The sequence below is a fragment of the Asterias rubens genome, chromosome 9 (genome assembly GCF_902459465.1).
Source record: "Asterias rubens chromosome 9, eAstRub1.3, whole genome shotgun sequence".
NCBI lineage: Eukaryota > Metazoa > Echinodermata > Asteroidea > Forcipulatida > Asteriidae > Asterias > Asterias rubens.
This window is the reverse complement of record NC_047070.1, coordinates 3486931-3511975: the sequence shown is the minus strand read 5'-3', so window position 1 is coordinate 3511975 and position 25045 is coordinate 3486931. Positions and strand designations below refer to the sequence as shown.

At 39.0% G+C, this 25045-nt stretch overlaps 2 protein-coding genes and 2 long non-coding RNA genes across 4 annotated transcripts; 1 reads left to right on the top strand and 3 right to left on the bottom strand.

Annotated features, from left to right (window-relative positions):
• Positions 1-785: 785 nt before the first annotated feature.
• On the top strand, positions 786-3693 carry LOC117294675 (fucolectin-like). Its single transcript, XM_033777183.1, has 5 exons — positions 786-1035; positions 1923-1997; positions 2376-2501; positions 2980-3069; positions 3186-3693. The coding sequence occupies exons 1-5, from the start codon at positions 786-788 to the stop codon at positions 3428-3430; spliced, it is 786 nt and encodes a 261-aa protein (XP_033633074.1). The 3' UTR covers positions 3431-3693.
• A 3075-nt stretch (positions 3694-6768) lies between these two features.
• On the bottom strand, positions 6769-10340 carry LOC117295074. Its single transcript, XR_004519627.1, has 5 exons — positions 10233-10340; positions 9488-9641; positions 8560-8697; positions 7885-7966; positions 6769-7011 (listed from the first exon to the last, which is right to left on the bottom strand). It is a non-coding gene; the product is annotated as an uncharacterized LOC117295074 (long non-coding RNA).
• A 4108-nt stretch (positions 10341-14448) lies between these two features.
• Positions 14449-18074, bottom strand: LOC117294372. The gene is made up of 3 exons (XR_004519520.1): positions 17748-18074; positions 16123-16217; positions 14449-14681 (listed from the first exon to the last, which is right to left on the bottom strand). It is a non-coding gene; the product is annotated as an uncharacterized LOC117294372 (long non-coding RNA).
• A 609-nt stretch (positions 18075-18683) lies between these two features.
• LOC117294674 (acidic proline-rich protein PRP25-like) lies at positions 18684-20244 on the bottom strand. Its single transcript, XM_033777181.1, has 2 exons — positions 20216-20244; positions 18684-19413 (listed from the first exon to the last, which is right to left on the bottom strand). The coding sequence occupies exons 1-2, from the start codon at positions 20242-20244 to the stop codon at positions 18684-18686; spliced, it is 759 nt and encodes a 252-aa protein (XP_033633072.1).
• Positions 20245-25045: the final 4801 nt, after the last annotated feature.

Genomic DNA, 25045 nt, shown 5'->3' with positions numbered 1-25045 from the left:
TAGTTTCATCATTACTTTTGCTTTTTAAAGGCAGCAGACACTTTTGGTAACTGACAAAGACCAGTCTTCTCACTTGGTGTATCTCAACATTTTAATCCATAAAAACAACAAACCTTGAACTCAATATTGTTCGTCGAAGTTGCGAGATAATAATGGAAGAAAAAACACCCCTGCCATGCGAAGTTGTTTGTTTCAGATGCTTCATATCGGGACCTCAAAATCGTATTCTTAGGACTGGTTTCCAGTTATCCTATAATATTACCAGTTAGTGGCCAAACGATGGTCCCTTCAGTATATGTGACAATGCGACGACGGCAAGACGCGACAGATTTCCGTTGACGGTGCAAACGATTAGGGACGTAGCCATTAATGCACTGCATGCAACATGACAAAAGCAAATTATAAACTGAGTAATTTCTTGCAATATTTTATTGTAAAACAAAAATTTAATGTAAGTTTTGTTTTTAAAGTTTGCGTACTTTGCTACCAAACCTGAGCCAATTTGTATTTTACAACCACAAACGAGCATCCCACGAATAGTTTTCTGTAATTACCCAGATGGAGTCTAAGGAAAATCATCATCAAAATTTAATAAGTAATATTCATATTGTCGCGTGCATTCAGCGGAGCTCCTAAAAGGGACAGGTAAATTCTCGTTCCAGTGAAATCGTTTCACTTTCTGGGATGACACAATCCAATGGTAAGGAGCACACCAATATTATAATGACCTCCTTAAAAACAATCATCGCCGTAGGATGTGAAGTACTGGAAGAGTCTATAAGAGCATGGAATGTTGCATTTCAGGTGTTACTCTAGTCTCGTCCCAACACGCTTGCCACAACGGTTTGAAGTATGATCTCAACTCTAACAATCCACACCGCTGGGTCTTACCGTACGAAGATCCATGCGAGTATGTAACTGTACTCGGCGGAATGACTGCTCAAAATGCATCATGCCAACAGGGGGCGCCCTTGTATCTGGATAAGATAATCGTCAGACTGCGTGACATTTTCGGTTGTCAATGTTATCTTAAAGGTATGTAACATGGTTTATATTGTGGCAAAAGTATACACCGCATTATCACCCACAATAAGTTCATGGCGATCAAACTTTAAAACCGAAGAAATACACTGCAAATTAAATTTTAAGAATAATAACCCGTGTTGTATGACCATCTACCTCCATGGTATGACTCACTGTGCTTTAAAGGCAGTGGACACTAGTGGTAATTGTCAAAGACTAGCCTTCACAGTTGGTGTATCTCAACATATGCATAAAATAACTAACCTGTGAAAATTTGAGCTCGAATGGTCGTCAGAGCTGCGAGATAACTATGAAAGAAAAAACACCCTTGTCACACGAAGTTGTGTGCGTTTAGATGGTTGATTTCGAGACCTCAAGTTCTAAATCTGAGGTCTCGAAATCAAATTTGTGGAAAATTACTTGGTCCCTGGTCTTCTTCCGCGGACCAAGCAACTGTCCATAGGGGAACATTGCCAGCAACTCCGGTTACTCCTGGGTTTACAACAGGGTTACCCCATTCACAATCCGAAAGGATATTAGAATGGGTATCATCCACTATGACCATGGCCGGCAGAACAGAATGCACTAACCTTCAAATTTATTGCAAAGCAAAATGGTTAATTTGCCTTAGTCAAGGCAGCCTTGTCATTATTAGGCCTTCTTTGCTCTGACCGCTTCCATGAGCTGCGTTCCCCCCAAAACTGGAAGGGGACACTACTCTACTCGCGCGAGTCGAATGAATGTTTCGCATACCAAAAACGGCTACGCTCAAGGGCACAGGCGTTATGCTTCAAGGTTTTATGTCTGAATGTGTTAATTTGGAAAGTGTTAGTTTTGATGTGACAGATGATTATGTCAATTTGAATCAAATGATATTTCAACTTGGCCTTTTCCCTCAGTTTATGATGATACCAAAGATCGGGCATCAATTAGCGGCATTGAGAGGGAAACAACCATCTTCTGGGATTGTCCAGGTTGGTGTTGTCTCCTTTGACACTCCTTTGTCCCTATTAAAAGTAACGATAGTTTTTATATTTTACTCTTGGCCTACGGTGGTTTAAATACTAATTTAGACTGTCTTCTGTCTGGTGATTAATGTGCAAGTAAACAATACAACAATCTAACCTATATAGCGGTCTAGGTTTCAATTACGCTGTTAAATGTATCTGTAAAGGTCTTTTGACACAATACTGCTGTACAGGGAAAGAATTCTATCAAAAACTAAGTATTTATATTTTTTAATAAAAAAAAATTCAAGTAAAACGATTTTTCATTGACAATGCCATGAGAGTAATGTATTGTATCGTCAAAATTAATTGCCGATCTAAAAGAAATGGGTTTGTTCTGTTCAGTGGATTTCTCCATTATTGGCAAACCAACTGAGCAAAGTTCGACGCACAGTGTTCAATTCTCATCTGACAAGGCTGTAGACGGCAAAGGTGTGATAGCAACACTAAGGGGAGATTGCACACACACAAGTAAGTAAAGGTGTCTCCCCCACAAAAAAAACCCCCGAACACATACCCATGTTTGTACATGGGGAAAACAAAGACCATCCATGGTTTCGATTTTTCCCGCGTCTTCATTGATGTTGTACTTAAAACAAACTAGGACAGTCAATTCACGCTCACATACAACCTCATTTTCTTCATGAAATACGATTTATTTTGTTTGTGAACGAATGATGAGTACGATTGACGGGTAGGCCTATATACACAACTTGTATATCTCGTTATAGCTTTCTAATTCGACTTTAACCATGCAGTGAGGGCCAATGTGAGCACATGCTGACATTTTAATATGTTAATGTTGTATTTCTTTACAACATAAGGTGGATAACCTTTTCACGTATTAGCATAGTTCGGATATCTTCGAAGATATTTCGACGAGGTACGATACTTGCACGCTTTAAATTGAATCTGAGGTTTGGTGGTTGTTTTTATTCTTTGCTAACAGTAAACGAGATCGACCCTTGGTGGAGAGTTGATCTTGAGGGTGGGCATTGCATCAGGACGATTACAATCATCAATAGGATCTACTGTTGCAGTAAGTCATTGTTATTATTTCTAAATCGACACACGACTGGGGCTTGTTTTTTCCGCTTTAAAAACTCTCAAAAGAAACTGAATTGCCTAAATCAGTATTTCTATTTGGATGTATAGGCGAGCGTTTGACTGATGCCGTTGCTAGAGCAGGGATAGACCCCATCGTGACCAACAACACCATATGCGGGGAACCAGTGACGGCTGAACAGGCTGCACCACGTGGTGGCATTATCGAGTTTAAATGTGACCCGCCGGTGAGGGCGCGCTACATCTTTGTAGACATACCGATAGACACGCCTGCAATACTCAGTCTCTGTGAGGTAATGGTGAAAGAATTTCCCGTTGAAATTTGTTCACCCTAAAAAAGAAGTGGTAACTACAAGCGACAAATCACTGACACAACGTGAGGGCTTGATATGAAGTGAATTACAAGTCGTGCAAATTCATTGCATTTTATTTCGTAAATATTATAATAGTTTTTAGAGGTTTGATTTTAAAGTTAATAACTGTAATGCCGTAACGCCTTAAACACATAGTTCTGTGGTAATTGTATAACGACTTCTGACATACTTAGGGAGATGCATTGTTTTGTAGATCCTCGTTACACGTAAATGCTATGTTGCCTTCAAGGCACTGGACACCTTTGGTAATTATCAAAGACCAGTCTTCTCACTTGGTGTATATCAACATATGCATAAAATAACAAAACTTAATTGGTCGTCGAAATTGCGAGGTCTCGCAATTCAATTCAAAATTTTTAAGAGACAAATTACTTCTTTCTCAAAAACCACGTTACTTCAGAGGAAGCCTTTGCTCACAACGTTTTATACTATCAACAGCAGCTCTCCATTGCTCATTACCAAGTAAGGTTTTATACTTGGATTATTTTGAGTAATTATCAATAGTGTCCACTGCATTTAAATCAATAAGGAAAAAAGATAAAATATTATAGCAACGCACGTTTAAGATAAGCAGTTTGTTATCTACTGGCATTGTTTCTATATTCATCGCATCATTCTGCAAATACAATTGTAGTTGAAACACAAATAATGTTATAGATGTTCCTGCTGATAAGTTTGTGTCTTAAAATACGATTCGAAAGCAGGATCTAAACATTTATTAGATTGTTTTCAAAAATATTAAAATTTATATTTATGGAAATTTAAATAAATGTAATTAGTTTTACATCACAAGGGGAAATGTATACAGAAACACAACACAATCAAAAAGGTTTTTTTTAAAATAAGGATTTAATTAAACAATGAAAACATGGAACAGCCAGGAATTTGTGAACATTTCTGGATTCACCCTTAATTGGAAAAGGTCAGAATAACACATTATTTTGTTGTTACTCACTCACACATGGGCTCAATTCCATGGAGCTGCTGAGCACAAAAAGTTGCTTAGCATGAAATTTCTTTTTGCATACATGTCAGACAATATTTGTGTCACCCCTTCAAATACTTTATATAAGTCTACTAGGTTTAAAAAAGTACAACGAATTTACAAGAAATTTTTTTTTAAGTTTGAAGCGTCAGGTCATTAAAAATCAATTGCAATTAAGTCCTTTTGCATGGTGATCGAGCAGTTTGCAATTGCCAATTCTATTTTTTATTTTAATTATTGGCCGATTTACTTAATTGTCGTTGACTGTCGTGAAAGTTCCTAATCATACATATAACAATTGTTTTCAATAATTCAAATAACAAAATAAATACATTTAGTGCAAACTTATGCTTACTTACAGGCTTTGCTACAGCATCATATTAAACTAATTTAAGATGAATAAACACTAAAAACAATTGACAATATTTATTCATTTTCCACCCACCCACAAAGTTGTACTTGACCGCATGTAGACAAAATGCAAATTTTCATAAAATGACACTTTTCTATTTAATTCAAATCGCGCATTGCATGGGTAGTGGTTGGTGCCGAGGGTGAGGTGTTAATAATTAAATTATTATATTGTGAGTGATATTTGTTATGGTTTTAGTGCTTTTGGTTAAGTTAAAGTGTGGTGTGTTAGCGTTAGTCATTGTTCGGGTGAGACGTAGGGCCTACAGAGTTCGGTTTCACAAAACACCAAGATTCACCTACAGACAAGTTGTCAATAATCACCATGGTGATTTGTATTGTGGCATCACAGGTTGCCAAGTAACTCAGACTTAAACTATTATCTTTAGCTCTTTGTGAATCCGAGCCCTCTGGTGTTGTGCTTGTTGCCATGGTTTTTCATGACATCACAACATAGTCTGTGCCAAATGATAGAGCTGCATGAAAATAAGCACACAAAGTGGCCAGCAAAATTATGCTTAGCAATACTTTGTATGTCAGGAACTCTATAAAAATTGGCCCTGTTCGACGCGTATTTCACTAAGACATGCATTCTGTCTATTTTGCACTCAATGTGTACACTTTTCACACACTACTTTGAATGTTATACTTGTTAACCAATGTGTAAAGTTTGCCTCATTAGGATAGATGAAGGGCCTAGAATAATTTCAATTAGTTTAATCTCACAAAATTAAATTTATTTACTAAAAATACTTAGATAGTTGAAAACATTAACATCATAATTTTGTCATAGGATTGCCATCAGGCCTTCATCAAATTAATTATTTACATCAGTTTGTTCGACAATAATAATAGTATGACTAAACCTGAGCGTTTTTTGCCACGATTTCTAGCATGTTTGAGCAAAGTTTGGTGAATTGAAATAAAATTTTGTCAAAATCCCAGTCATGGTTCAATAATTGTCAATGTTTTTACTTTAGTTATTTGTAGTCAAAACGGTCTTAACAAGCATAAAATACTTCACAAATGACGCGTATCAATTACACAGAATTTGAATGTATCCTACCCTAAACTGATTCATTCTTCGCTTCTAAATACAAAAACTACATCATCTTAAAAGTTGTAGTCCTAGCTACTCTGAAACCATTAACATCCAATGGTGATGTACTCAAATGTAATGAATTTTGTTTTCCATGCATTGTACAATAATGTGATTGAAGTTTGACGGCTTCAAGAAAAGCCTATTGAGTAAACAACAAACTAAGGCCATCACTGAGGTTGTGGCTGTGGATGTGGCTTGATTGCCATGCCAACATGTATTAAAGCCTTAAATGAAGACATAGCAACAGCCGCAGCCATTAGTCACAGCTACAAGTTTGGATAAGGACTAAGATGGTCCCCTCCTCTTCATTGTAGTAAAACAAAAGGCGCTATCTTAGAAAAGTTTGTTCCAGTTGAACATCATCAGGCTAGACCTGACAGTCTTTCTTCTATTCCCGACCTTCCAAAAAGTTTTGGTTACAAATGTAGCATCACTATGCAAAGTGGTAATGGAGAGACTTGACTAAATTTGTTGTGGAGAGACTTGATGTAGTCCTTCAGCTGATGGCACGCAGTCAACAAAACGTTGGTTAGGCTCAACATCCTTTCGTCCATTTAACATTTGAACATTATCTAGCTAGACTTGACACAGTCTTTCTTCTGTAGCAACCTTCCCATAGCAATAGCAAAGCATCAATATCTGTCGTGGAGACTTGTTAAACTTGATGCAGTCTTTCAGCTGATGACGTGCACTCTGAAAACTTTGGTTCAGCATCCCTACATCCGTTTAAGCGTAGGACATTATAAGGCTAGACTTGACACAGTCTTTCTTCCCCATGGGACCTTCCAAAAAGTACTTCCAAAAAGTACTTCCAAAAAGTACTTACGAGTAAGTTCAAGTTGTAGCGGAGAGTCGACTTGCTAAACTTGACGTAGTCCTTCAGCGGGTTGCATGCAGTGCAATATCAATGGTTAGGCTCATTCTCAACATCCTACGTCACTTCAAGAGTTGAGCAGAGTTTCACTGGGCTTGACTTGGCACAGTCCTCCTTCAGACAGTGGCATTGATCAGCATCAAGATTGGTTGTATGGGCATCATCTCAATCTGTTGAAAAAAAAGTTTTAATAAATTTTGTAATACAATAATCAGTTATTCTGAGGAAAAGTTTTAAGTCTGAAACATGCCATGAGAAGTTCCCTCCCTAGCTCTTAACAGTTCTACCTGTCTTTAGACTTACACACACAACATCACATTTTTCCCTTCTTTTTTGTGTGTGTTTTCATTTCTGAAAAAAACTGGCTTCTATTTTATTTTAATAAATTTTTCCACCAGTTGGTTGTGTGGTGTTTTATTGCAATCTAAAACATTAAATCTTTCATATATCTGCAACTTAAAATACTCAAATGTTAGTTCTAAAACAATAGATCAACGAGCTCCAATCAGTTCTTCAAATTCCTTGATCGTGCACACACAACATGACAACACAATATTTCAGGTTTTGTTTTCTTGTTATGTGTTTTGATTATAATCAGTATCTGAAAATTTCAACTCATATTTTAAAGAAGTTTTCCACCAGTTAGTTTTGTGCTTTGTTTATTGAAATTAAAAGATGGGATTGAGCGTATCTTCAAATTAACCAATGGAAAGCTCCCAATTAAGTCATTGTTTGGGATCCCACAACAGCAGGCGCGGTCCCAGAAGACCCAACAAGACTAAGCTCAAGACCCTGATCGGGGATGCAGGGGTCAACAACAAGGATGAGCTATAATAAGTTGTATGAAGGATAGAGTTGTGTGGCATGTCAGACATTAATCCCGACATATACATGCAGCAACGCAAAAACTTGGGTCGACTCAGGGAGTGAGTGAGTGAAATCTTTAAAGTTGGTTATTCTGAAGCATTTGCACCTATTGCCAAAAATATGGGATGATCCTGCTCCGCGAAGAAAAGTTGTGAATTATTTTTTGTAGAACTTACCAAGCGGTATGTTGTCTTTTTGCACCTTTTTCAAACGATGCTCATTCAAACAGGTGGGAGCATTCGACCAGCGATTGCTCAACTGGGGGGAAAGATAGTAGGCACAAAGTTAACCTCTGTGTATTTACATATCTCTTAATTAATCGATTAATTGCAAGAGGTAACCACTTTTTTGCTTTAAAGAAAGATTTCAATTCGTATGGATTTGACAAACCAGTTCTTCAGTTGTTTTTCTTTGGTGGTTTGTTGGTGTTCATTTAATATTGCAGAGTATCTGATACTTATTGTTATTTCGACTGCTGGTTATAAAAACTGTCTTTATAACTTCATTAGTTTTGTTTGAGGATTCTTAATCAGATTTTGTGTTGCATATTTTCTCTTTCCTTCCAAAGTTATTGCGATGTCGGACTTAGCATAGTCTCTCAGATGGCGGCAAGCAGATTCACAAGCGTTGGTTATCCTCAACATCCCTTACTCACATAGGATTTAAACTGCCTCTAGCTACCAGGCAATCTCGGTAGTCTTGGTATGACACTGCTCTCGAATTGCAAGAATTGTGGGTTCGAATCCCACAGAGGTAACATGCCTGTGATTTTGTTCTCTGAGTTCAGGAAAGTACTGACAGACATCGGTGTATATGGGTAAAAACCAAAATGAGTATCCCTATCTACTCACCTCATCAGTTAAACCCTCCGAGAGTCACTGGGTCGACTTGACACAGTCCTATCTTGGTTGGTGTAACTCATTAAAAAAAAAACATTGATTGTAGCCTCCAAATTGGGTGTATGCCACCCCAAAGGGTATCATCTCAATCTGAAAATAAACGTTTTTCAAAAGATTAATTGGATAAACTTTTTGAATACAAGAATCAGATGTTCCTGGGATTAGTTCAGTATGCGTGCTGTCATGTTCATGAAAATTCCACTTCAGCTCCAGCGAGTTAATTGGTTCTTAAGTTGTTGTAAGTCAGTGGTTGGTTCATGCCATCACTTAACATATTTGTTTTGGGGATTGTAAATCAGGTTTAGTGCTGCATACTTTTTCTTTGTCCTTCCAAAGTTATCGATATGTCAGGGTTGACATAGCCCTTCGGGGCCCAATTTCATAGAGGTGCTAAGCACAAAAATTTGCTAAGCATGTAATTTCTTCCTCGATAAAAACAAGATTACCATCAAAATTTCCACACGATTTGCAGGATAAGCAAACAACAGCTAAATACCAGTAACAAGCAATATGCAACAAATTAAAATTTGGTTGGTAATCCTGTTTTTATCAAGGAAGAAATTTCATGCTTAGCAAATTTTTGGGCTTAGCAGGGCTGTGAAATTGGGCCCTGCTGATAGCACACGATTCAACAAGCGTTGGTTATCCTCAACATCCCTACTTGCATAGAATTCGAACTACCTCTAGCTACCAGGCAATCTCGGTGGTCTAGTTGGTAAGACACTGCCTAGAATTGCAAAGGTCGTGGGTTCCAATCCCACCCGAGTAATATGCCTGTGATTCTGACACAGAACTCGAGAAAGAACTGAGTATAATACAGTGCTAACACACATCGGTGTACATGTATATGGGTAAAAAAAAAGTAAAAATCCCTACTCACCTCAACAGTCAAGTTAAACTTGTAACCTGTATTAGAGTCGTCTGGCTGGACTTGACACAGTCCTTTCTTTAGTTGATGGAACTCTGTCCCAAAAAGCATTGATTGTAGCCTCAAGCTTGGGGTTTAGGTTATCTCCAGAAGCCATTGTCTCAATCTTTGGTAGAAAATAAATGTTTTTGTGACAGATTATTTTTGATAAACTCTATTAATACAAGTATCAATTGTTTTGGAGATGAATGCTTGCATTTTCAAGAAAAAATTCCTGCAGCTTCAATCAGGACCCAATTTTATAAAGCTGCTTTAGCAAGAATATTGTTGAACAGTGTCTGCTTAGCAGCAATGAGTAGGATACTAGTCACAAATTATACATGTGACATGGTAGTTGACTGGCAGTTTGATTAAATAAGCACAACCTGTTGTGCTTATTAACTTTTTGTGTGCTTAAGCAGATCTATGAAATTTGGCAAAGGTCTTCATCTAGTAATTTGAACATTTACAAACAACATTAAACAAATATCTTATTTTTTTTACCCCTTTACACTTTGACGTGCTTGTTTAAAAAAAGTTTTCTCCAAGTTTGTTGTGTGATGATTTTTTTATGCAAGCCAAAAGATAAAAACGAATGTATCCTTCCAAATTGATGAAATCACACTTCCAACAGTGATTTGCTGCATTTCAATAACTGTTGGGTGAACCTTCTGAATAAAAGACAAGTTGAACAATTTGTTTTATGCTTCAAACTTACCAACAGTCTGGTTGGACTCTTTGCACTTGTTCACTCTAAGAGATGCTCATCCAAACAGGTTTGGGGGTCTGGCCATGGGTTGTTGTCACTGCTTTACAAGTAGAGACAGCTCTCCCTGTATCCTCCAACGATGTTGAAAAAACGCTTCTTAAGGCTGTGAAGAAAATGCTTGTTAAGGCTGTGAAGAAAACGCTTGTTAAGGCTGTGGAAAAAACGCTTGTTAAGGCTGTGGAAAAAACGCTTGTTAAGGCTGTGGAAAAAACGCTTGTTAAGGCTGTGGAAAAAAACGCTTGTTAGAGGCTGTGGAAAAAACGCTTGTTAAGGCTGTGGAAAAAATGCTTGATAAGGCTGTGGAAAAAATGCTTGTTAAGGCTGTGAAGAAAACGCTTGTTAAGGCTGTGAAGAAAACGCTTGTTAAGGCTGTGGAAAAAACGCTTGTCAAAGCTGTGGAAAAAACGCTTGTCAAAGCTGTGGAAAAAACGCTTGTCAAGGCTGTGGAAAAAACGCTTGTCAAGGCTGTAGAAAAAACGCTTGTCAAGGCTGTAGAAAAAACGCTTGTTAAAGCTGTGGAAAACACGCTTGTTAAGGCTGTGAAAAAAACGCTTGTTAAAGCTGTGGAAAAAAACGCTTGTTAAAGCTGTGGAAAAAACGCTTGTTAAAGCTGTGGAAAAAACGCTTGTTAAGGCTGTGGAAAAAACGCTGGTTAAGGCTGTGGAAAAAACGCTTGTTAAGGCTGTGGAAAAAACGCTTGTTAAGGCTGTGGAAAAAACGCTTGTTAAGGCTGTGGAAAAAACGCTTGTTAAGGCTGTGGAAAAAACGCTTGTTAAAGCTGTGGAAAAAACGCTTGTTAAGGCTGTGGAAAAAACGCTTAAGGCTGTGGAAAAAACGCTTGTTAAGGCTGTGGAAAAAACGCTTGTTAAGGCTGTGAAGAAAACGGTTGTTAAAGCTGTGGAAAAAACGCTTGTTAAAGCTGTGGAAAAAACGCTTGTTAAGGCTGTGGAAAAAACGCTTGTTAAGGCTGTGGAAAAAACGCTTGTTAAGGCTGTGGAAAAAATGCTTGTTAAAGCTGTGGAAAAAACGCTTGTTAAAGCTGTGGAAAAAACGCTTGTAAGAGGCTGTGGAAAAAACGCTTGTTAAGGCTGTGTAAAAACACTTCTTAAGGCTGTGAAAAAAACTCTTGTCAGAGTCTGTGGAAAAAACGCTTGTTAAGGCTGTGGAAAAAATGCTTGTTAGAGGCTGTGGAAAAAACGCTTGTTAAGGCTGTGGAAAAAACGCTTGTTAAAGCTGTGGAAAAAACGCTTGTTAAGGCTGTGGAAAAAACGCTTGTTAGAGGCTGTGGAAAAAACGCTTGTTAGAGGCTGTGAAAAAACACTTCTTAAGGCTGTGAAAAAAACTCTTGTCAGAGTCTGTGAAAAAAACTCTTGTCAGAGGCTGTGGAAAAAACGCTTGTTAGAGGCTGTGGAAAAAACGCTTGTTAGAGGCTGTGGAAAAAACGCTTGTTAGAGGCTGTGGAAAAAACGCTTGTTAAAGCTGTGGAAAAAACGCTTGTTAGAGGCTGTGGAAAAAACGCTTGTTAAAAGTCTGTGGAAAAAATGCTTGTTAGAGGCTGTGGAAAAAACGCTTGTTAGAGGCTGTGGAAAAAACGCTTGTTAAACGCTGTGGAAAAAACGCTTGTTAAGGCTGTGGAAAAAACGCTTGTTAAGGCTGTGGAAAAAACGCTTGTTAAGGCTGTGGAAAAAACGCTTGTTAAGGCTGTGGAAAAAACGCTTGTTAAGGCTGTGGAAAAAACGCTTGTTAAGGCTGTGGAAAAAACGCTTGTAAAAGCTGTGGAAAAAACGCTTGTTAAAGCTGTGGAAAAAACGCTTGTTAGAGGCTGTGGAAAAAACGCTTGTTAGAGGCTGTGGAAAAACGCTTGTTAAGGCTGTGAAGAAAACGCTTGTTAAAGCTGTGGAAAAAACGCTCGTTAAGGCTGTGAAGAAAACGCTCGTTAAAGCTGTGAAGAAAACGCTTGTTAAGGCTGTGGAAAAAACGCTTGTTAAGGCTGTGGAAAAAACGCTTGTTAAGGCTGTGGAAAAAACGCTTGTTAAGGCTGTGGAAAAAACACTTGTTAAGGCTGTGGAAAAAACGCTTGTTAAGGCTGTGGAAAAAACGCTTGTTAAGGCTGTGGAAAAAACGCTTGTTAAGGCTGTGGAAAAAACGCTTGTTAAGGCTGTGGAAAAAACGCTTGTTAAGGCTGTGGAAAAAACGCTTGTTAAGGCTGTGAAGAAAACGCTTGTTAAGGCTGTGAAGAAAGCGATTGTTATTCGGTCACTACCCTGATACTTAACCTCTTATACTTAACCATTGCTGCAAACACCTGACCATCATAAGGAGAGTCTTCATCATCTACTCAAGTTGTGGCTTTACTGATGACTGGGTAGCTGTTAGTTTTGCTTCAAGATTGAGTATCTAAGAACCAAGACTAAGAACTACACCAGTCATCTTATACTTTACCCATAGCCAATGATCGTGCTAATAGAGAGCGTTAGGACTCTAAGCTTACAATTTCAATACTCTAGGCCTACACTGGCTTACCAGCCATACAAACCCAAACATTGGTGATGTCTTTTCCTCAGGGTGGATCTGCTCCCTTTTCAGTTTTCTTCTTCAGTCTTTTGTTCTTGTTCTTGTACTGCTATTTCTTCTTACCATTTTTGCAGCGCTCGTTTTTATATGCATCGCTCATTTTATCGCAGCGCTCGTTATCGCTGCACTCATTTTCATCGCAGGCATTTTTATTGAAGCACTCACAACAAAAAGAACTATAGTTCTTATTACTTCTTACTATTTACCATTATCGCAGTGCTCATTATTATCGCAGCGCTCACGACAAAAAGAACTATAGTTCTTATTACTTCTTACTATTTACCATTATCGCAGTGCTCGTTATTATCGCAGCACTCACGACAAAAAGAACTATAGTTCTTATTACTTCTTACTATTTACCATTATCGCAGTGCGCATTATTATCGCACTATAGTTCTTATTACTTCTTTCTATTTACCATTATCGCAGCGCTCGTTATTATCGCAGCGCTCACGACAAAAAGAACTATAGTTCTTATTACTTCTTTCTATTTACCATTATCGCAGCGCCCACAGACAAATAAATTGTAGAAGTAAAAAAAATTAAAATCTGCACTTTTTTAAACAGGTTCCCCCTTTTGTTAATGTCATTAGAGCATATAATGTTAAGGGCAGGGTTTACAGCTATTTTGTTTATTCGTTATCAGAATTGACGGAATGCTGGTATTAGGATGGTCAATATTTATTAGCTCTAGTCTAAATTTTGTATGTACTACTCCTAAATCAAACATTACTCAATCATAAATTACTCTAAAAACTCATATTGGGTTTAGGAAGGAATGCTACATTTATCCTTTTAGAAGAGTTACTGAAAACAATTATAAGTATAAGTTTATATAAGCATTGTCCTATTGGAAATATAAAATCATGACAATTATTAATAAACATGGCAACTGATGACTTGAAGAATCAACCCAACAGAAATGTCCAGTAAGACCAGTCCCCTAATTAAAAAGCATCATTGGCTTCGACCAATATGCTCATTAAGAAATGCCACGAAACTCTGATGAAGACACCTTGAAAACTCTACTAGCAAGGACAACACCAACAAGATCGCAGAGTGGGGCGGGGACATTACAAAAGGGGAGGGACTCTGCAAGAGAACGGGTTAGATCTCCTCTTACCATTCGCAGACTTCACACTCTTGTCTTTTACACCTTCAGGTCAACTTGCGTGTTCCGACCTCCACTCTAGCATTTTTTTTATAATGTAACTTTGTTTTGCGTTACTTTTGACAAAGTCCAATAATTTAAGCGGTTTTCGACCAATGAATTATACTAATTCAATCCAGTTAAGAAACTGTGTGAAAACACAGGTTTGTTTTGTTTTTCCTTTTTTTTTATTATTAGGGGGGGGGGGGAGGGGATCCCCTAAAGGGACCATTAAAAAATGTAACTATTTTGATTACTTTTAAGAAAGTCCAATACTGAAGCAGTTCATAGTTTTAATGATAATATAACATTCAAGTCCATAAAAAGAATCACGTGAAAACACATACAAAAAAAAAACACATTGTGTCTCTCAAAACTTCACTAGATTGCATTAACTTCCAGTTGCCCAGGAGGTTTTTTTTTTATAATTGTAAAAAATCAAAATTTATCTTAGAGATGAATCGCACACGCAAACTTCAAAGTGGAGGTCGGATTTTGTCAAGTTTTCCTTACCTGAATCCGGCGATGACTCCAGCGAGGACTCCGGCGTAGGTCCAGATCCACAGACAAAACACACCCAAACCACACATCCATAGAATAAACTGCCATCTACTGGTCACAGACTCTCGAGAGTCTTCAGCACAAAAGATGTTCTCTCTTCTCGTTCTCTGTCTCTGAATTGAAGAAATAAAAACCCTAATTTAGTAATAACCCAAAATTTATTTTTAAGATTAATTTCGCGTTAATAAGGGAATCAAAGTGTGGTGAAGAGGTTTTCAACTAGTGGTTTAATCTCACTGAGGCCTGGTTCTTGATAATTTTACGGAGACCAAGTCGAGGTAAATTATCAAGAACCAGGCAACGGCGGGTTTAAACCACTAGTTGAAAACCGATTCAACCCACACACTTTGATTCCCATTCATAAATACCTTTTCCGTCAAAAAGTAAAACAAATGCAAAAGTTATAATTGTTCAATGATTTCTTTCAACATAACACCCCTCCAGCTATGAAATGGTAATTGACCTCCGCCGCCCTCGGGTAAACAACTCCTCATAAGGGGATGCTCTGCGCGTCATGCGTATCGCGTGATGTGCCACAACTGTCCCGGTTCGTTGCTCTCGACCAATAGGAATGAAGAAACTGTCTTATAATCACAGGTGCAAGGTCACGTGTCAAGTCAATGTTTCAATACTTTTTACTGGTCATAAACAAAGGTTAATACACACCCACGTGACTTTCTGAGGTATTTATGAATTATATTTATTTCCTATTTACCCTGAGGAAACCTCTCAGTGAAACACCGTTTTTTTAAGAGGTTCCCAGCCTCTAAACTACTCTTTCTTCGGAAATGACCATGGGCAGCCATCATTTCTTTTAAATGCGCTTATAGTTAGAGACATACTGGTTAACTTCTAGTTAAGTGCTGGTTGATTGTTAGGTGTTTTGTTTAATTTTAGTTCTTGCCCGTTACAATTGCTTGTTTTACCTGGTTAACCTTTTAGTTATTTTTTAAGGAGACTTTTATGTTGTACATGAACCAGTGCAGTTCAACCCATCGGGTGTCATTCCTTTTTGGAAGTTTTTGTTTAATGTGAAATAAACCAATAAATATAAAAGATACATATTTGTAATAAAGGGTAGATGGCCTTAGGTTTCGATCCAAACCGGCCCTTCTTTAGAGGCATAAAACAAGTACAGACAAATACATATATATAATATAAATGTTAGAGTAGACCTGTATAGAAATGAATTCTCAGAATATCTGCCTTTTCATGGGAAAATTCGAAGCAGAAAGCACACCATAAAAAAAAAAAAAATTGAATGCATCCATTTGAAAACTATTTGCTCATTGACGAAGTTGAATGGTAATTAATTCAGTATCTTGCTGCTGGCTTTTATAAAATTGAAAGATCTTCTCAACTACTGAATCTGAATGGCCTTATTTGACCAGTGAATGCTAAATTAAACTGGCCAACTGTTAAGAATAATACAACGGGGCATTCATTTTCATCAACATTGAATAAGCAGGGTGTTGAAACGAATTAATATTTACCAGAAAAAAACTTGATGAGATTTATAACTTTAGGTTCATGAACTTCATTACAGCAACTCACCTTTTGATGTCTGGTTCCACATGGCCATCCTCGCTGGGTGGAGTGTTGCAACTAGGGAAAACCTTACACTGGTCAGACAGAGTCAATGAAAAGATCTGAAAGATATGCAAGAGAAAAAATAATTTTGAATAAGACAGGAGAGAGAAATGATGTTTAGCACCGACTTTGAGTTTGAGTTGAGTCTTGTGGTTATCTTTCAATTTTGTTCAGTGTCAAAGATATAAGTATCAACAACTATGAAAGATACACCTTGTCCATAGTGCTCAGTCAAAATAATCTAGTTTAGATGTAAAACTCTGCAGAAAGTTCTTTCCCTTTAAACCTTGGGTATTGTAACTTTATTTTGGTTCGGTGAAAGTTTAAAGCTAGAAGCCTTGCGGTCTTCTGAAAATTTACAACAAATTTAAGCTTTGAAGTGTTTTGAAGTGTATCAAATGCAACAAAGCCAGACTCAAATTAACTTAACTAGTCTCATTATTTCAAGACGATTTATGCATAAACTATATTATAACACACCTCTTGCTTGTTCTGCATTCTGGTTTGCTAAAACACGGTTGCGTGGGATGTACTAATATAGTCTAGCGCGTGTTTGCAGGAACTAGTTCCCGAGCGGGCACTAGTCTTTGAAAATAGTGCCCGGCACAGCGCTCTCTTGAATTGAACCGTAAACAACAACTACAAAATGTCCTTTCTTTTTCAGATTTCTGTTCTTAATTCACATTTAAAACCGAGCTGTGTTATAAAACACATATTGACTGGCATAATTTGGAAACTAGTTTACATCTATCCCCCCTCGGGCCTGTGAGTGACCAGAAGTGGGGCCTACTTCCCTCAGCCTTCGGCTTCGGGGAAAAAGGTCCTTCTTCTGGTCACTCAAAAGTCCCTCGAGGGAATAGACGTATACTAGTTACCTCATTGCCAGTCAATATGTGTATACTAGTCAAGTACTCTTCAGTATAGTATCAAGTGCTGCTTTTAGGGTGACCCCGCAGTACTCAAGTATAAGTACTGTGGCCATCGATTACAAGTGTTCAAGTACCACATTTATGGATATCCAAGCACCTAGGAGTCCCTTTGATTTGAACCAACGACTTCTGGTTTATGTGCCGCTGCCGCACCAACTGAGCTATCTACCTAGCCGAATGTTGGCAGTCTCCCTGTTTTGTCAACATCTTTAAAGGAACACGTTGGCCTTTGAAAAGCGTTCTGTAACCGTTTGGTATAAAATTGATATGGTAAGAAAATGTTGTAAAAGTAGAATACAATGATCCACACAAATATGCCTCGAAATTGCGTGGTTTTCGTTTTACGTCGTCGACAAACACGGTCGGCCATTTATGGGAGTACAAAATTTGACTCCCATAAATGGCCGACCATGTTAGTTCGCGACGTAAAATAAAAACCGTGCAATTTTGAGTGATACTTGTGTGGATCATTGTATCCTACTTTTAAAACATCTTTCTAACCATATGCATTTCACAACAAACGGTTTCAAACGCTTTTCATAGACCAACTTGTCCGAATCAAAGGCAACGTGTTTCTTTAACTGCTGTATAGCTAATAGGATCCACCCATGTTTCTGAAAATGAAATTCCAAAACATCACGAGGCCCCCCGGTCTAGTACCTTTTAGGTTTGTGGACTTCATTGCAGCCATCCTTGTGATGGCCTGGTGTCTAGCTCTGGGCCTGCAGGTTGGGTCCGACTGCAGGTGGCAGTGTTCAGTACCGTCTACGCCTACAATGTTTTCTTCTTGAAAAGAAAGTCCTCCCTCTGTCACAGGATTCAACTTGAGATGTTGAGATATTGAAGCCAGCATGACGAAGCAAGTAACTGGACGCTCAACAGAGAAATAAGATTCCCCGGAGCCTCTGGTCACTCGAGCTCAACATCAATGTCTGTAAAGTTCAGTTCTCAACTCTGTGGCGATGTACTGAAGCACACACTGGAGCCATTTACACTGCTGCCAAAATAAAGCAAAAACCACCTATTGTTATAGAAAATAATTCACAGTTTATTAGGGTTCTAATTTGAAGACAGAAAAAGTGGGTGAACTAGGGGGTCTATTTGGTCATATGATTTTAAAATACCTCTAAATACTGCAAAGATGAAGTATTTTCCCTAAACATTTGTGTTTATTTCCTGCAAGGCCAATGTCTTATCTGTATCATACATGGTCAGTGAAAAGTCGAAGTACTACCTAGGGTGGTTTTGAGTTGTCAAGTGATTGGTTATTTTCATGCTTTGTTAGCAAATATCACCATTCCAAAAATGAATGTAAAAAAGAAACAATTTATAGCAGTCATTTATCAAAAATTATACTTGTTTGATAATATTAAAGATGGTAAAATTTATAATTTGTGGGGGTAAAAAAAGGGGGGAAAAATTGCTCAAATTGCTCAATTTTTAACAAAACCAATATCTCATCTCAACAGTATGGTCAATGATGAAATTATTAGGACAAAGGAATTTGCAAACAAGAATAGGCCAAGGTATTTACCTTCAAGGACTGTTTACTTCCTACAGCAGCAGCAATCCTTGCTGGGCTGAGGTGCTGCAGCTCTACACCCCACGGGCTGGGAGCGACTGCTGTGTGGTCCCACGGGCTGGCTGCATATGATCTTGTCCCATGGGCTGGGTTGGTCTGCTCTGTTCCCAGGGGTGGGGTGGGTCTGCTCTGGTCGCAGGGGCTGAGTGGGTCTGCTCTGGTCCCAGGGGCTGGGTGGGTCTGCTCTTGTCCCATGGGCTGGGTGGGTCTGCTCTGGTCCCAGGGGTTGGGTTGGTCTGCTCTTGTCCCAGGGGTTGGGTTGGTCTCTCTGGTCCCAGGGGTTGGGTTGGTCTGCTCTGGTCCCAGGGGCTGGGTGGGTCTGCTCTGGTCCCAGGGGTTGGGTGGGTCTGCTCTGGTCCCAGGGGTTGGGTGGGTCTGCTCTGGTCCCAGGGGTTGGGTGGGTCTGCTCTGGTCCCAGGGGTTGGGTGGGTCTGCTCTGGTCCCAGGGGTTGGGTGGGTCTGCTCTTGTCCCAGGGGTTGGGTGGGTCTGCTTTGGTCCCAGGGGTTGGGTGGGTCTGCTCTGGTCCCAGGGGCTGGGTGGGTCTGCTCTTGTCCCAGGGGCTGGGTGGGTCTGCTCTTGTCCCAGGGGTCGGGTGGGTCTGCTCTTGTCCCAGGGGTTGGGTGGGTCTGCTCTTGTCCCAGGGGCTGGGTGGGTCTGCTCTGGTCCCAGGGGCTAGGTGGGTCTGCTCTGGTCCCAGGGGTGGGGTGGGTCTGCTCTGGTCCCAGGGGTGGGGTGGGTCTGCTCTTGAATAGTGGAACGATGTTCAATTTCTCAAAGCTCAGCTCTCAACTCTGGGGTGACGTACTGAAGCAATCCACACAAACTGATGAAGACATTAGTGCACTTCTGCCAAAATAATACAAAATCAATATTATAGAAAATTTAGGTTTCTAATTTGGAAAAAGGAAGAGCAGATGAACAAAGTCTATTCCGCCATATGAATTTCGAAAAAAATTAGGAAAATGCCTCTCAACACCGCAAGACCAGTGTCTCATCTTGACAATTATGGTTGATGAGAAATCAGAGCACTAGCTATGCTTCCTTGAGCTGTAAATAGATGGTATTTTTTCATCTTTGAAAGAGAATCGCTATTTTAAATAATAATGGTGTAACCCACACATTACAAACCTGTTGATTTTTTAGTATAAATTCAATGCAATTTGCATGGACCCTGTCCTAAATTCAATATGCTATGTAATGGTAATGTGGTCTTGGTTTAGGCAAACGTCACCATTCCAAAACTGACTGGAAACAAACATTACAGGCAAACATTTTTAAGTAAAATGTTTTTATAATAGCAAAAAAGCTCAAAAACTGTGTATAACAAAAAGTGGGGCAATTTCTTGCCATGTGATATATATTTTAAACTGGGAAATGCCTGGATTAAACATTGCAAAGAATACACAGTTTTTCACAAAGAATTCCAGAAAACCAATGTCTTATCTCACCAATGTGGTCAATGAAAACAAATTGATTAATTTGTTATGACAATGTTACTGTAATTTACAAACAATATTAGGCTATAGAGTATTTACCTTTCAGTACTGTGGACTTCCTGCAGCGGCAGCAGCCATCCTTGCTGGGCTGGGCTGCTGTAGCTCTGCCCCACGGGCTGGGTGCGTCTGCTCTGGTCCCGTGGGCTGAGTGCGTCTTCTCTCGCAGTAGAACAATGTTCAGTACCGTCTTCGCCAATCAGTATTTCTTCCCGTTGCCATGGGGAACCAACTTACAAGAGTGAGATATTGAAGCCAACGTGACGAAGCAAGCAACTGGAATCTCAACAGAGAAATAATCCTGGTGTGGAGGTATTTGCTACAGCTATCTTCAAGAGAAAGCTTGGCCTCTTTCCCTGGAGCCTCTGGTCACTCGAGCTCAACATCAATGTCGGCAGTTTCGTAAAGTTCAGTTCTCAACTCTGTGGCGACGTACTGAAGCAAATCACACAAATTGAAGCAAAAACACAGCTGCAAAGACAAAATCACATGTTTTTTTTATAGAAGGTGAACAGTTGACTAAGTTTCGAATACGGAGACTACAGAAAGAGCGTGTTTTGTTTTAGTGTGCGAGCAAATGTGGAGGTGCGCGAGCCCCGTGTGTCCAGTCCGCTAGCTGCACCAATGTAAAACCACACGTACGTACGTAGCTAGCTCCCCCTGTTGTCAAAAAGAGCATTGCATTTCAGGAAAAGAAACCAGAATCGTCTCATTTGCATAACAAAGAGATTTGCATACAGCTTGGCAAAGTGTTACTTTTTGGAATGCGGGGAATTTACATCAAACTGAAAACATTGCGGTGTATGTAGCTTTGTGGTACTTGGATTTTTTTCTCAAAATAATACATTGCGTGGTTTTGTGCATTTTGCCTAGGAAAGTGCCATTTTAAAGCAATAAAAAAAATTAATAGTGTATGGCGCCACCACTTTTTCACTCATTTTTACAAAAAGGGATATATCAATCAGGTAAATTAGATACTATATTATTTTATTTCGAATGAAAAAGTGGTGGCGCCATACGGAAACTTTTCCGAAAATACTAAAATAATACTTAATAATGATGTCAAAATAAGCAAGTTTTGCTAACTTTTAGTTTTTTTTTTTTTTTTTTTTGGGGGGGGGGGGGGTGGGTGTCAAACTTGAAAGTAAAAAATAAAATAAAATGTGAACCAGGATTCCCCCCCCTTAAAAAAAAGATACATATATGTATTTTTAGCGCATCTTTGTAAAATGAATGACGACGGGGCCAGTGTGGCCATTTGAATTTCTAAAACACTGCAAATAATAATGTAATTTGCCCAAACTTTTTTTTTCACCGCCCCTTGTATGTATCGACCAATCACACCCGCGAACGAGCGCCCAAAAGTCCGTTCACTAAATTCACATTGACCAACGTGCAGAGAGCTGCCCACGTTGTGGGTACAGAACAGACATGTTGTGGGCGTGGCTTAAATGGTGAAGCTGTGCGCGGAAAAACATGTGCTTCTCTGGAAACTTTTCGTTTCCTGCCACCATCATTTCACTCATTTTTACAAAAAGGAAATTTGAGTAAATTTTAATTTACTCAAATGAGATTTATATGACATTTAAAAATACTATTTTATTTCATAACCCCCACCACAGGTAAACTAAATACATGTTTTATTATGTTGATTATAATGAATGAAAACTGGTGAAAGGATATTTTTTTCAGTTTTAGATAGACAGGGGAATTCGAAACATTAATGAGGTAATAAATTTTTATTTTGAGAGTAGTGGTAAAAGAGCAAGTGTCGTAAATTAGACACATTTTCAATGAGCTATCTTGAAAAGGTGAATTTACTTTTAAAAGTAAAGAAAGACAGTGGAATTCGAAAATATTAAGGCTCTTTACCTTTCAGATTTGTAGACTGCATTGCAGCGGCACGCATTCATCTGTCTCTTGGCTGGGCCGTGTAGCGGCTCTCTGGTCCCGCCGGGCTGTGTGCGTTGTAGCTCTGGTAGTCCCGCGGGCTGAGCTCGTCTTCTCTGGTGGTATGGGCACGGTTTTCAGTCTTAAGCCTATCAAAATGTCTTTCCACTGTCATCACGAAGCCAACCTGACGAAGCAAGCAACTGGAAGCTCAACAGAGAAATAAGCCCTGGTGTGAGGTATTTGCTACAGCTATCTTCAAGAGAAAGCTGGGCCTCTTTCCCTGGAGCCTCTGGTCACTCGAGCTCAACATCAATGTCGGCAGTTTCATTCGTGGTCTCCATGAAAGTTTTACTCCGTGGCGACTTTTGACTTTTACTATTATAATTATGTCACACACACTATTTACACTGTGGTCAGAATTAAAGCTAAAAGCACTACTTCTGTTTTAGCTGGTTTTTTTTTGCTGTATGTAGAATAAATGTACAGTTAATTTGCTTTGTTTTTCTGGGTAGAAGACAGAAAGAGCGAGTTTTGTTTTAGCAGACAAGTTTTAGAGCCATGTCCAGCCTGGCCCTATAACCTCAATGTAGTCTGGGCGCATGATTGTTTCGCCCAGCTCATTATTGTTGAGAACAGCGAGTTGCATAGAAATCGTAACAGTTTGCTTGACAAACACATTTACTGATTTCCAAAACCTGTAGTCTGGCCAAGTCCTTCTTTGAAGAATGAGGGGATTAACGAGATGTCTTGAATGGACCAAAACAAAAGTGTTTCTTTATAACGTCTTGGTACTTAGCCTAGATCAGAGGATTAGGCTAACGAGTTTTTATTCAAATTAGGCAAGTGCGTGGTGGGTGCATTTAACTGAGTCAAGTATTTTTTCTTTAGAGCTACAAGAAAAAAGTGACAGAGGACAAGGGAACTTGGTGGGTTTTATAGTAAAACAGGTGTGATCATTATAGCTACATGGGATGACTGTCTTCCAATCGGGTTCTGGCTGACTCCCCTTAACAACAAAACAAAATGGGCTGAATTCCATAGATCTGCTAAGCACAACAATTTGCTTACCATAAAAATGTTGCTAAGCATTATTTTTTTGGTTTGACAAGAGACCCTTGACACTCCAATAATTATTGTCCCTTCACACGAGGTGCATTTTGTAAAATCTTACAACATGCTACAATTAGCAAGGGACCCTTGCTAAATTGCTCTCGTGTGAAATGGGCTTTTGATAAAAACAGGATTACCAACAAAATATCCACGTGATTTTTAGGAGGAGCAAACAACAGCTGAATACAGTAACGAAGCAAAAGTCCGGTTTTTATCAAGGAAGACATTTCATGCTGAGCAATTTGTTGTGCTTAGCAGCTCTATGAAATTGGGCCCTGATAATGTTTGGAAACTTCAAACATTGGAGATGGATGGCTCAATTGGTAGTCCCCCTCCCCTCAAAAACACAAGAAAACTAGATACCAAAACAGGAAGAAATTAGAAAATAGAGAGGACGAACTGGACGAAAAAAAAAAGTGGACCAAAACCACCCCCTTTCAAAAAATAATAACAATGATTTAGTAATAATTGTATTACAAAAAACATGTAGCTCTGTTAAAAAATAAAATACATTTATGGGACTACTTAGTTCTGAAAAAAAAACTGTCCTAGTTAAAAACGACCGAGGTATGAAACAAAAGAATGAAAATGGGTCAAAGAATTACTCCTATAAAGGGAAAACAAACTAATGGGCTTTATTCGGTGACGTTTTTATCACCCCTTCGAAAATAAAAAGCATTTAAAAACTGTTTTGGAATTATTTCACAAGAGGGCGTCATCCATCTTGGTTGGTAACGCCCATAGGAGGGGGGGGGTAAGAACGAGACCAACCTTCAGGCCAACAGCACTTTTGTTAGACACATAGTTCTGCCTTTGGTTGCAAACAAAAAATGTATGTCAACAACCGCACGGCAGTTTGTTACCATTCAGCATGGATTGAAACACTGTTTTGATCTTTGAGGATAACCAATCCTCAATTTTGTTAATAAGAGACATAAATCAGGGAATGTTTTGTACTGCGTTAAAAATAACACGTTCGCCATTTTGGGTGCGTTCGATTAACTTGCCTGGGTCGACCTCACTCGGGTGAGCCCGACATGACAAGAGCTAATCGAACGAACACACTCGCCCTCTCGTGGTGACGTCGTGCAACTCGGGTCACCCCCAAGTGACCCACTCCACAAGTTGGGCAATGGGGGCTGACCCGGGTGAGCCCCTGAAATTACGTCAAGGCTATTGGAACGCACCGTGGGCAGACCGGGGTCGACCCAGGAAACGAACGCACCCAATATTTCCAATACAAAATGGCGGATTGTTAGTGTTATAGAGCACTAAGTAAAAGGAAAACCCCACAATTTCGTAGTATATTTTTGCAGATAATTTTATTCATTCATTCATTCAAACTGATATTTATTTCCATACTTCATGAAAACAGAGTACAAACAATGTTTTTTAGGAATAACCAATAAACAAAGCTATTTAGTGAGGGTTTGAAAAATAAATAAATATAGTATGGAGGCATCATCTGGAAGCCGAGGCTTATGTAGGGATGCCTGGGGACAGACAATAAACGGGGACAAGAACGAACGGACTGACAAATAGAACAAAGACAGACATGATGAAGACAACAATGATGAGAACACTAATTGCACAATAACAATAATTTTATTCTCCTTTTTAAACATGTAGGCATGCAACAATTAATAATAAACGACTTTTCAGCACAAGGCATCCAAAGGCAACGTGACATTTATTAAGCACGTTTTGGAATCAATAAAAAAAAAGGAGAGATTAATTTCCGTCAAAATCTATACCTCTGACAGTGGGTAAGTAACTCACATAGAGTATGTCGGCACCGTGTCAGTATTGAGTTGTTTGTACAACTCCCCATACCCAGCCTCAAAGCAATTAGAATCTACTTATTTTTAATAACTCGTGA